The 13740-nt window shown below is 41.1% G+C and overlaps 1 protein-coding gene across 7 annotated transcripts in view; it reads right to left on the reverse strand.

The window, feature by feature from the left end:
• Positions 1 to 4765: 4765 nt before the first annotated feature.
• Positions 4766 to 13740, reverse strand: part of tcf12 (transcription factor 12) — a 75051-nt gene continuing 66076 nt past the window's right edge. For 3 of the 7 annotated variants that reach the window (XM_026319741.1, XM_026319744.1, XM_026319743.2), the window contains 5 exons: positions 11488 to 11599; positions 8445 to 8607; positions 7496 to 7725; positions 6967 to 7120; positions 4766 to 6418 (listed from right to left, as the gene is read on the reverse strand). In XM_026319741.1, the coding sequence (XP_026175526.1) occupies positions 6978 to 7120; positions 7496 to 7725; positions 8445 to 8607; positions 11488 to 11599 (648 nt within the window). In that variant the 3' untranslated portion in view covers positions 4766 to 6418; positions 6967 to 6977. Of the gene's footprint in view, positions 6419 to 6966; positions 7121 to 7495; positions 7726 to 8444; positions 8611 to 11487; positions 11603 to 13740 lie in introns of all 7 variants that reach the window. The other 4 variants (XM_026319737.1, XM_026319742.1, XM_026319740.1 and 1 more) reach the window with 3 other exon arrangements.

The following is a 13740-nucleotide window of genomic DNA, read 5'->3' on the forward strand; positions in this document are numbered from 1 at the left end:
TTGAGGGGTGACTCACTATCTTGCTATGGGAGAAAATCTGCATGGGTGGACGAAGTATAGCCTACCCCGTGGAGAAAAACTACACAAATAAGCCAAAAGATATTCCAGGCATATATATATATTCCTATATATATTCCTGGAATATATAATATATATAAGTAACATCAGCAGAATAATATAACAGCCTGGACACTTTAAGTTCATATACATTTCTTGGAAAACTAGTGCTTTTGTAAATGATTGAATGATATACGCGCCCCTCTGGTGTAAGTTTAATTGCATAAATGCAATTTGCAGCTGCATGTCTTTAAAAACCGACAGCGTCATCTAGTGGATGGTGAGAGCGGTTAGTTAAAGGTGCATGCACGATAACTCCCACAGAGAGTGGTCAGTAAACGCCTCACCACAGACAACATCCAGTGACCCAGTTCTTATGCTGAGTGGGATGAACACATGTTGAATACATGCTGAGGATATTATTTCTGTATGATAAGAAACTCTGGACAATGTGAGTAATATCTAAAAGTAGGTAGCAGCAGGAGGATAACAGTCATATTTTAGGTGCGTTGATGTGTCTTATTTTTTATTTTTATATATATACTAAAGTCATCCAAAATACCCCATGGAAAAAAAAAGTGATATATTGTGAGAGCCATATACTGTAGTGTATTACAGAATAAAGCACATAGTTGTGGTCATCATTAATTATTTGGTCTGTAAAATATCACAGAAGTGAAAAATACCTTTCCTAGAGCCTGATGTGACATATTCACACACCTCAGTTTACTATGATATAAGGCAGGAAAAGACAGGAAATTCTCAGTTTGTAAAAATCTTTGGTATTTCTGTTTATAAATGGACCCAAATCATTGATCATCATCATTGTAAATGCATGAATTGAAATGGCAACTCTGATTTACAGTGAGATTCAGAGGAAATGCTACGGTCAAAGTTGTTTTTAAAACTCTTGCCACTGCAGTATAACCTCCCTCAAACTGGCCCAGCTGTCTGCCTGCCTTTGCACTGACCCCCTGTTTATGTTTGAGAGAGAGAGAGTGAGAGAGAGACAGCGCAGCAGCACAGCCTTTAATCGGAGCTCTATGCCACTGTGTTGGGTTACAGCCGCGCACAATGAGAGCTCTGTTCTCTGCTGAGGTGCCACAGCTGGGGCCGCTGGGCATGCTCAATGCCCAGCTCAGTCTTATCCTGATTATACAGTAAGGAGGAGGACTGCAGGGCACCTAACTGACATGTGCCAGACACATCACAGATGCGTTCTAACTCGATTGATTGAATCTTTTCTATTGTTGTGAGTTTTGACAAGAAGCATGCTGGAAAAATGTCTGAACCAACGTGACAGGCAGGAGCTAAGACTGAATACACTGTATCTCTCCTACCCGTCAGCAGCACATCTGTAGAATTTAGTTTCTGTTTCAGCCAATTTTGCCTTATTTAATCCCTATTTATACTTATAAACATATTTGACAGTTATTAATATGCCATGTTGATTATTGTAATGATATATGTGTGTTCTTGGAAAATAACATACCACTCAATAAATCTTAAATAAAATAAATAATGTACATTATGGCAGATGGATTGGCCAGTCCTTCTCTGAGCATACATGTGATCGATCATGTGATCATTTGAGAGTTGCTCTTTGCTATAGGAGGAAGTCACTTGATAAATCTGTCTCACTCTCAGCCCAGAAGGTTTTTGCACTCCAGAGCAATTTTAAGTCTAATTCTGATTCCATACACACAAATGAGGTTTCTTCCCTGGTCGGCTGGCGTGCAGCCACGACTCTGGAACGTTCCCAAAATAAAGGAAGTACTGGTGAATTTTAAGAGTGTTCATCTCCCTCTGTTCATGAACAGCAATGCATTTTAACAATTCAGTGCTACAATAGGAAAGCTCAGCAAAGATATGTCTTTTTAAGACAGCTAAACAAAAATGTTTTGCATATCCCAGGAATTGCAATTTTGTGCAATTTTGTCATGATGGGATCAAAACTTCACCTTCAGAAATGTTTGTCCAGAGGGAACTGCAACAATTAGTGGCCTTGCATACAGTGTCCATCCTTCAGAAAAAGATGAATCAATGCAAATGCATGATTGAAATGAGCCATTGCTGTTTTTTAAACTTCCTCTCTTCTTTTAAAAGCCTGTTATTAGAACTAAGACAATTGGGTTCTGTAACAGCATGCACCCAGAGGTGTCTTTAAAAGGGATAGTCACATTTTTTAAAAGTATGTCCTAAAGCAATATTCACATGCCCACGTCCTTATTAAAGGCTTTCAGTCATTTTAATTGTTTATCCTTCCCATTCTTGAAGCAGTTTCATCATAGGTTCCTAAATCCAATTTTCCCCTTAAGTGAGTTGGGCTGATTTGATCTTATTGTGTTGCTGTTTGTATTCACATGTATCCAACCGTGTGTTAGGCCCTGAACTGCCCAGCAGGAGCAGATTTAACTGCATGGATACAAGAAAAGCAGCATAATTTGTGCAACAGTCAAATTATGTAATTTCCTCAAAAACTGCTCAGTTATGATATGTTCCTTTCAGTTTGGCTTCTCAGTAAATGTCCAACAAATACAAGACATCACCATCTCTCCACTGACTCCTGTCGCTGTGGTTGGAAAGCTCAGATCTGAGTCACTTGGATGGAAAAAAATTTGGATTTCGGCAACTTCAGTACATAATGTGAACATAGAGCTTTTTGGTGGGACTTCAATGATATAAGCCAAGTACTTTATGTCCGCTGTCCCAGCTGCCATGACAGGAAGTCGAACATGGTGGTCCCACTCTTACAGAAAACAGCAACACCCACACCACCACTGCCACCCCATCACACTAACATCTTCTGCTTTTCCCTGCAGGGAACACTGAAAGACGGCAGTCATGATTTATGTTGGATCACCTAGCTCACGACAGAGAAAACAGCAGTCAGCAGTATTCCTCCTCTGAGTGTCATCTCTGTCAAAAAACTGAACTGGGATCAGACCTCTCAGGATGTGATGAGTACGCTCATCCTCGCATCTGCAAGACGATAATTCTGTGCAGATGTACAGGCTCTGAGATTTACAGCACCACAGTCCCTCAGGAACACAGCCTCATTTTCACAACACTTTTGGGATCCATTAACTTCAGTCACAGCACAAGTAGTAGATTGAATATGGCAGTCTAAAGAAAGCTGCTTCCACAGAAAATATTTATTAGAGAATATGGTTTGGATTTGTACTTTTCATCAGTTCTTGATTTCATCATTCCTGCATGCTAGTTTCAGTTCATGTTTCATTTTATTTATTTATTTATTTTTGCTCCTGTAGTTAGTAGTCTTGTGAAAAAAAGTTAAGAATTACTAAAGATACAAGGTCAGATTCAGATAATAAATTAAAAAATAAAAATAAATGTGGTATAAATATAAATATTCTGTGTTGATAAATATTGCATTCGTTTTGCTATAGTGGCTTACATGCAGAACCCGTCTCTGGCTCATTTCCCGTAACTGGTGTCTAATGGTAAAAAAGCAGGACCACAGCACATGTACAGTATGCTGCTATCACACTTTATTAAAAATAGAAACATATACTGTATTCATAGTACTTTTCATACAGACTACAATGGTCCACTGGTATTATTTTCAAAAATTAGTTACATACTATAAAACACTCATTTGGCCTAAATCCACTGTAGAAATGCCTCATAAAACAAAAACACAAAACACAAAACAACAAAAAAGGAAGTTTAAAGTAACCCCCATGTTTCTGAGCTCATCCTACATCATCCTTCCTGTGCTTTTTCAAAAAACAAAACCTTATGGAGAGAAGAAAATGTAAATATGAAGAAGCAAAAATAAACAAATGTGTTTGCTCAGTGAGAGAAATAAATGCACATACAATTGAGTTTAAAAAAGATGGCACATTTATTGCAACATAAATGTTATATACATCGTGTTTTTCTGTTGAAAAAGACAGAAAATTTAAATTCTCCTTGCCGCAGTTTTTTTTTTTTCCTTTGATGTTCATTGACAATACCTTTTGACACAAGAACAAATCTTTTATCAATCAACAACGGAGACTTAAGAATAAGCTGGAGGTCGCACTTTTAGGAATCTGGAGCTCGTGTGAAGCCTTTTTAAGTACTAGACTACGAGCAACAGTTCATCTATGTTCTTGAGATAATTTGTAAATTTCTTGTAATAATCGACAGGTTATGGTAAATAACCGTACATTTTACTATCTAATATAGTAAAATAAAGTAAGAAACTTTTTACTCAAAACTTTTGCTTTCAAAAATCTAGAAAGAGTAATATTTAGAAATCAAGAAATATTCTTACAGTATTATTGTATAAAAGACTAACTACAGTGAAAAATAAGCCAAATGTTTTTTTTTTCTTTTGATTTTCTTATTTTTTCATATATTATACAAGGGAAAGCATCTGGGAATACAGCAATGTGTAACTTGGCAAACAGAGGAACAAAAAAGTATAGGAAGAAGTGGAAATTTAAAAAAAAAAAAAAAAAGAAAGAAGCAAAGAGAGCAGGAAGTGACATACATTAAACCCTCAATCAAAGTCTGCCACGATGAATACTCATGAATACTGAAATGAAGTACAAGGCCACATTCAGTCAGAGAAGACAGAAAAACTGTCTAGGTTGTTTTTTACTACAACAAAGTGTCCCAAATCCTTTCTGTAAACTCTCAGTGTGGCATCCTTTATTCTGATTTAAGTCCCTTTTTGTACAGAATACTCAGTCTGAGCGTGGCAGCCTTGTTTAAGGTGTAGATAATGACCAAAGACAATATACAAAGAAATAAATGGAATATAAAGTAAGTCTTAAGACCAAAGACTTAAAAAAAAAAAAAAAGGAGAAATGTAAAGCATGCACGCTGATAGGGAAAACAAAATAACACCATGACCAATGTCTTGAAACATAAAAGAAAATCCTGTTAATTTTTTGTTCATTATTATGCTACAATTCTATTAATTTCAACAAAATTCATGAAAAATCTACTCTTGCGTACTGTATTGAGTATATCACGGCTTGGATCAAAACATCACTGAAAAATAACTTAAGAGGTTCTCTCTTCTGACTGAAACTGGACATTATAATGCTGGAAGCCTAAAGACAGGACTTGATACAACACAAAGAAGCATAACTAAATTTTACTCAGAATAACTGTTTGAAATTTAATGTCTTGAAATAGTAACATAAGAAAATTTAAAAAGTGATATGTTCATCAGGCCAGGAGAAAGTGTGGTCGTCGTTTCAGTTAAAACTACTTCTTCATTATGCAATCTCTGATAAGCTGGTGGCAGAAAAATGACCGAAATATACCACTTCTGTGCTGTCATCAGGAGTGTAACTGTCAGGAGGCTAAACAAAGACAAGAATCTGCAAAAATATGTCGCTGCTTACATTTAACACTATATGGCAAAGGATCGAAGGGCAGTGAAGTCCCCTTTTCCTTTAGTTAAGACACTAAAAATATGCAGGGAATGCTAAGAATTTACTCTGTATTTTCATTGCTCTAACTAAATCCGAGCTTTCAGTAAAACTAGAGTTTGCCATTTGTCTGTCACCTCTGTAGACAATATTGCTGACATATTCGGGCGTATTATTCTGCTGCCAGTAGCACAGAAATTGATCTAAACTACGCAGAAGCAAACATAGGTAGTTTTGGTTACAGATGAGGCCAGTGGCAGAATGAATAAAATATAAATATAAATAATATATCCTCCTTTTTTTCTTTTTTAAAAATGGGGGCGCCTTAGACTTTCACTTCTAACAGCTAAGGGTAATTTTCAGTCAGGTATAAATATCACTCTAAACCGACTAATAAATTAATCTCAATTTTCCCAGTGCTCAAATATTTTACCCTCATCTCGGACTTGCCAAAGATTTACCCGGCTGGAGTGCTCAGTTTTAACGGTGACACTGGCAAACTATAGGTCAACTGAAAAGCCTCTGACTTCTCTTTGAATTTACTTAACTTTCCCTTTAGACATACACCTTATAGCTCAATAACATAATAAATAGAAAAAAGAAACAGACAAAAACAATTGTTGTTACAATGCATTCGTCAATTCAGTTTAGGCACAAGGCAATTTCCACATATATTTGGAGGAGATTGCGAAGTCTCAGATTGTTCAGAAGCAACACACTTCTTGCAGACAGTGATATGTGCTGAAGATTTTTTTCTTTGTGGGGAGAAATTGGCAGATTGAAACTGGTCACAGGGAGCTGGACGCTTGGCTCTTTTTCAATCTAAGGGCTGGACTGTGTAAGTCTCGTAATTTTGCCTCAAGCGGTCTGTCTCCTCCAATTGGTGTCACAGACTGTGAGTCCTGTCTGTGACTGGGAAGCAAGATCGCCAACTCAAATGGGACAGAAATGATCTGGATCACTTAGATCTGGAAAGAAGAGAAGGAGCACAGTGACCAGAGGTGCATGTCGATAATCACGCAATGCACCAATCAACAAATTATTATTTGAAACTGCTGCAGCAACTGTTTGATAAGATAAGGTCATTCTTTATTGATCCCACAGTGGGGAAATTCAGTTGTTACCGCAGCTACAGCTTATAACAATAAGGTGCAAAGAATGAAAAATAAAAAGTGTGCAAAATGTGTGCAGAGATTAAACATTTTACAAATTTATAAATATTTACAAATAAGAATGCTATACATAATATGTCTAAAATAAAACTAAATAAATAAACTACACAAGATAAGCTAACATGAAAAAATCTATGTGCACAGTTGAGTTTGTTAGATCGATAAAAAATTCTCCTCACAGCTAGGTAAGCAGAGTGAAAACAAAGATAATTAATTTATTAAAGATAAAGATAAAGGGAACTAAGGAGACCTGATGGCCTGTCTGAGTGACTGAAATCATTGATTAATAGATTGCTTAAGAAAATCATGAGATTAATCAATAGTGAAAATAACGGTGAGAGTACCTGTCTGCTACTCAGAGGTGGCCCATGGGGTTGGATGTGTCAGTCATGCCTGGATGGACTCCTGTGTGGCCTTGCTGGGCATCCCCGGAGCCCCCAGACACCTTTTCCTCCTCCCTTCTCTTAAGGCAGGCCGCTTTGGGGTTCAAATTCCTCTCTGGGCATTCAGAGAGACAGAAATCAGACTTTTCTGCTACTCCTTCCTCCTCTGAACACACTGAGCTTTGATCTCTTACACTTCTTTTTATCATACCACATCAAAAGTAAAAAAAATAATAAGATGAGTCAGCATTTCAGTGACTAAGTAAAACATTAGGGGGATTATCATGACAAAATTTTTGACTGATATATTTACCAACTTTAATATCCATAAACATTTAACTGTAGAAAGCAAGTTGACTTGAACAGCTTTCCAGCAGTTTCTCTGTTTGTGTAAGTGGAACAGCTCTGAGTGCAGCTCTGTTTACGGTACTGACATAGCCTTGACATTTCAGTTGCTTTAAAAAGGCTTGGTCATCAACTGAACACTGACCTCTCACTTGTTGCTCCAAGCTAAGTATAACAGCCACAGCCTGGTGGAGGATGAGGAGTTTAGTCTGGGGCTTCTCGCTTTTCAGGTGCAACTGGCACATGCGACCCAGCTCCTTGAAGGCCTCGTTGATGTCCCGCACTCTCAGGCGTTCGCGGGCGTTGTTAGCCATCCTCCTCTCGCGCTCTCGTTCAGCCTTCTGCTCTGGATTCAGGTCCTCGTCTTCAGTGATACTGTGGGAGGCAGAAGAAATGTCATATTTACAATGAAACTAAAATCATATGTAAGTTGAAACTAGGTACTGTGTGCGTGTGAGAATAAAAGTCTCTCTCTCTCATGCCCTCTCTCTGATGGGAAGTCAAATTTGTAAATCTACAAAAAAGTACATCTCAACAGTCACTTCCATTAGCTAAAACAGTTTAAATGCCCAACTGAATTCGTTCTTGATATGATCTGATGACCTGGATGCAATTAGCCCAGCAAAATATTGTCTTCATTATTACTGTTCAGGGGAGAATTTTTGGTCGTCTTTGGTAGTGAGGCAACAGCAACGAGGTGACAGCAAAAGATGTGAGAGATGTTGAAGGACCAAGTGGAAAGCTGTATTATTAAATATGACAATGTAAAAACAACAGAACTATTTGCTTCCCTATTGTGCTTACTGCTGCTGTTACTAAATGGATAACAAGAGTAGGCTGGAGGGTACCTATCCAAGTTCACTGTATCAAAATTCAATCATCTGGTGTAGAACCTTGACATATCTGCAAAAATTAATGTCATTGATCTCTTCCATGCAACTGCTCAGGCCTTGTCCTTGCTTTGTTTACAAAACCACCAAAGTAAATTTGGAAACCAAACTGACAATCAGTTCTGAGACCTGGCCTGGTTTAACATATTTCCACCTCAAACAATTCTTGTTTTCTCACTTGTTTTTGTGTTGACATGTTCTTACCTTGTGCGTGTGCCTGCTCTGGATGACTTCATGTCTCTTTTATCACTCTCGTCGTCTGTCTTGTCATCTGTGGAGAGGTTGTCGTGCATCTCATCCTTGTCTTGTTTCTCCACCTTCAGCTCCAGGGTGGCAGGCACCTGGCCAGCCAGGCCTGAAGTAAGACCTGTTAAACATAATGGAAACATAGAGGTAAGACATATTAGTGAAAAGTGAAAGAGAGTTATATGGCCAAGTATGGTGACCCATACTCTGAATTTGTGCTCTGCATTTAACCCACCCAAGTGCACACACACACACACCCAGAGCAGTGGGCAGCCAGTGCTGTGGCACCCAGGGTGCGGTTGGGGGTCCGGTGCCTTGCTCAAGGGCCTCACCTCAGTCAATATATTAAAGGTGGACAGGGCACTGGCTATTCACTTCGTGCCACCTACAATTCCTGCCGGACCTGAGACTCAAACCTGCAATTTTCAGGTTACAAGTCCAACTCCCTAGCCATTAGGCCACGACTGAACTAACTAACTGCGTGTAGAATGGACAAACCCGGACGCCTTGGTTATTGTCCTAGGAGACTTTAACAAAGGTAATCTTTCCCACGAACTGCCTAAATACAAACAATTTATTAAGTGCCCGACCAGAGAGGGGAACGTACTGGATCACTGCTACTCCACCATCAGCAGTGCTTATCGCGCTGTCCCTCGTGCCGCCCTGGGCCTGTCACGACCACATCATGGTGCATTTGACTCCTGCATACAGACAGAAACTACAACTCTACAAACCTGTTGTGAGGACATCAAAGAAGTGGACCAGTGAGGCTGCGGGGGAACTTCAGGAGTGTTTGGACTGTACAAACTGGGTTTGCCACCAACAGTCTGGATGAGTACACAGACACTGTGACGTCCTGCATTAAGTTCTGTGAGGACAGCGTCATTCCATCTTGCACCAGGGTGAGTTATAACGACAAATCCTGGTTCACAGCTAAACTCAGACGGCTCAGGTCAGAGAAGGAGGCTGCAGGAGGTGGGCAGAGCTAAATCGGTGTGTGGTGAGAGAATGGAACAGCAATTCTCAGCCAACGACTCTGCCTCTGTCTGGAAAGGGGCTTAAGGCGATCACCAATTACAAGCCTAGATCCCCCCACTCTGTGAATGACCTGCGCCTGGCCCACAGCCTGAACGAGTTCTTCTGCCATTTTGAAAGACAGTGGGACAAACCAGACCTCCCCCCACCAGCAATTGACCAGCACCAGTCCCATTTCCATTTCCATACCTGGATCACCTACACAGCTCCACACCTCTGCGCCCCGCTCCCCTCCACCCCTTATGCCTCTCTCCATCAAAGAGGGAGATGTGAATACACTGTTCAAACGACTGAACCACCGCAAGGCTACAGGCCCAGACTCTGTGTCCCCCTCCACTCTGAAGCACTGTGCCGATCAGCTGTCCCCAGTTTTCACAGACATTTTTAAGCCCTCACTAGAGACCTGCCATGTGCCAGCCTGCTTCAAGACCTCAGCCATCATCCCAGTCCCCAAAAAGACAAGGATCACAGGACTTAATGATTACAGACCCGTCGCCCTGACTTCTGTGGTCATGAAGTCTTTTGAGTGCCTCGTCTTGTCCTACCTCAAGGACATTACAGACCCTCTCCTGGATCCCCTGCAGTTCGCCTACAGAGCCAAAAGATCTGTGGACGACACTGTGATTATGGCCCTTCACTTCAATCTCCAGCATCTGGACTCCCCAGGATCCTACGCCCAGATACTGTTTGTGGACTTCAGCTCTGCCTTCAACACGATCGTTCCAGCTCTGCTCAGAGACAAGCTCTTGCAGCTGAATGTGCCTGACTCCATGTGCAGCTGGATCACGGACTTCCTGACAGACAGACGGCAGTTTGTGAGGCTAGGAAAGCATGTCTCTGACTCCCGGACAATCAACACTGGATCCCCCAAAGCTGTGTCCTTTCTCCTCTGCTATTCTCCCTATACACCAACGGTTGCACATCTGCTCACCAGTCTGTCAAACTCCTGAAGTTTGCAGACAACACACACACCCTCATCGGCCTCATCTCTGACGGGGACAAGTCGGCCTACAGGAGTGAGATGGACCGTCTGGTGTCATGGTGCAGCACCAACAACCTGGAGCTCAACTCCCTCAAAACAGTGGAGATGATTGTGGATTTCAGGAAGGACCCAGCTTCCCTCCACCCCCTCATCCTCTGTGATACTCCGGTGACCTCTGTCCAGTCCTTCCGCTTCCTGGGCCCCACCATCACCCAGGAGCTCAAATGGGAGCAGAACATCAGCTCCCTCACCAAGAAGGCTCAGCAGAGGATCTACTTTCTGCAGCAGCTGAAGAAGTTTCACCTCCCTTCAAAGATGCTGGTGAACTTTTACACTGCCATCATCGAATCCATCCTGACACATCCTCCATCACCGTCTGGTTTGCTGCAGCCACAGCCAAAGACAAACTGCAGCGTGTCATCCATGTTGCCGAGAAGGTGATTGGCTGCAGTCTACCATCTCTCCAGGAGCTGTACATCTCCAGAGACATGACAAGTCTCCGGGTCCCGGAGACGCGTAGCCAAGGTCGCAGCCGACCCCTCTCATCCCGGACAAGAACTCTTCCAGTCCCTCCCCTCTGGCAAGAGACCAAGAGACTCCCGTCCATTAGGACCAGGACCGCAAGCCACAAGAACAGTTTCTTCCCCACTGCAGTCATCCTGCTGAACAGTACCCCCGTCACCCCTACGTGACCCCCCCACCAAACTACAATCAGTCACTTTTCACTTTAACACTCAAAGTGCACTACACTTCACGCACACTTCACTTTTCTGTATAGTATTTATTTTATTTTATTTTTATTCTTCTTTCTAGTTTATTATAAAACTATGTACATACTCCATACCTGTATATATGCTTGCTCCCAAGACAAATTCCTAGTACTGTAAAGTGTTCTTTGCTGTACCTGGCAATAAAACCGATTCTGATTCTGATGCTCTAGCACTTTGTGTCAGTTGTACAATAAGACTGCAGGATGCACCAGACCTCTGAATGTTTCCACTTGGTGGTTGAGTTCTGTGCTGGAAGTGGAACCAGCGCTTGGCAGGCCTCCGTGGCTGTTGTTCAGACTGGCAGCATCATCAGCATGGGCACCACCCTGCTGCAACATAGACAGGAAGGAGATGTGACAAAAGGAAGCAGACTCTCTGAAGACGGTACATACAGTAAAACAATACTTTGGAGCAAGAGAAGAGTGCTTGTTATGAGCCTGAATGTAAGATGTACTGGTTCCTAATGGAAAAAAATAGCCACAGGAGGTAGCTCGGTGAGCTGCAGTCCATATACACAGGTCAAAGAAATTTAAAAAATGTTTTAATATATTCAATATGAAATGACAACCATTTATTCTTTTTTTGAAATTTTAATAAAATTCAGACCGGATGTTATTTATAGCCTCTATGTGTTGAAGGGCTGAACTATTCACATGAAAAGGAATTTCTAGTTATCAAAGTATGAACCAAGTTCAAAGTCTACTGACTCCTTCCCAAACATTGGGGGGTGCTTTGGTGATTTGCTTCACAGCAACATATTGTATAATGCATAACCAATGGTGGAAAACACAATATACAAAAAATATGTTTATGTTTAACAATATAACAAATTGAGAAAACCTCCTTCTTTGTGCCTGTCTATATAGCAGACTAGAACTTTATTGTCATTATCAAATTATGTGACATTATTAATCACTGCTCACCGTTGTGCTCAGGTTGGGTTTTCTGGAGCCACAACTGACAAGTCTGTTTCTCAACAGACAAATCCTCCTGTGTTCTGATTTAAAATATGTCAAGGGAAACCCTTTTCACAGTCTGACCATTTCCTTGTTATCATGTCCCTTTAGTGATACACTGTGTTGTACCACGAAATCCCTCCTTCCTGAGGTTTACCACATGTTCTTAAGCTATTTGATTTCCCTTTTGAGAACCAGGGAAAAACAGGGAAATCGTCACTGAGGGCGGAGGGTATCTCCCCCTTTTCTTGCGGAATGTGATCTCCAGTCACTGTTGGCCTCTGTTAACCCCGCCACCCCGGGACCCTCCCCTTCCTGAGTGCAACGCTAATCTTTGCTGTGCTCTCAACAGGTGTCCAAACAACTCTTTGTCTGGAGGAGGAGAAGGGAAGCTGGGGCTCTGGCAAGAAAAGAACGCTGCCATTTTCATGGCTGGGCCTGATTACCATACAGCTGAGGGACCTCTATTTGGGCGGAGGCCGCGGGTTCAGACACACGTTTCCAACGATTCAGATTTCCTGGGTTGTTAAAAAGAAGTGATGAAAAGGGGAGGAAGGGGGTTGAGGGTGGGGTGTCAGTCAGGAAAAAAAAGCCTGTGGCTGTGCCGTGCTGCGGCTGGTGAGCCCTGTCTGAGGGGACCTCCTCCCACACAGGAAGCGCTGTGCTAGTGCAGACACAGTATGTTCTAACTCACAGTCTCACTCGGTCAACATCACTGCCACAGCCCAGCTCTCTGTAACAAATACATCAAATTGAACTCTTCTGACAACCATAGAAAAATTCTTGTCATGGGACAAAACAAGCTACTCTGAAAGCTGCAGCAGCTCTGGCATCAGTGACAACACACTGCCTTCAAACAAACTAAGGTGGAAAATAAATTAATGTTGCCAAAGGAGATCACAGACCAAAAAGGGACATAAGAAATCCTGATAAGAAGTAGGACCAAAACGCAGTGCAGCTTTGATGAGCAAACCAACAAAACAAGTAAAATAAAGTAAACATTAACATGTCAGTCTGAAATAAAACATGAAATTAATCTTTTCAATCATATTCCATTAAATTTCAAATAGGAATCAGAGGAAAATATCTCTATTTAAAGTGTGGTTGGTGTGTATAATTTGTATGCATGGTATGTGTGTTCTGTGATTAGCTGGATGTGTATGGGTTGATAGCAGGAAGATAGCAGTAATATTTACTTTGCTTAATCATTTTGTTAATTGACAGATTAATAATGTAATCAATATTTCTATAATTGATTAACTTTTTTAAAGTCACTTCATGAGAAGAACTGCCAGTTTCTCAATTGTGATGACTACACTTGGATGATCTGCCCCATTTAAATTTCCATTGCAGATGTGTTCAAATCTCTTGGATCGGTAAAATGAAATACTCCGAATGGGTGAACACATCATGATTTATACTGAGACCTGCATTCTTCTGTTTCTCGAGAGGCTTGGACTTTTAACTCTAAAAGGAGTGCAACACACTTCCTTCACTAAAGCACAACTTCA

Source organism: Mastacembelus armatus, chromosome 3 (assembly GCF_900324485.2).
Source record: "Mastacembelus armatus chromosome 3, fMasArm1.2, whole genome shotgun sequence".
Lineage (NCBI taxonomy): Eukaryota > Metazoa > Chordata > Actinopteri > Synbranchiformes > Mastacembelidae > Mastacembelus > Mastacembelus armatus.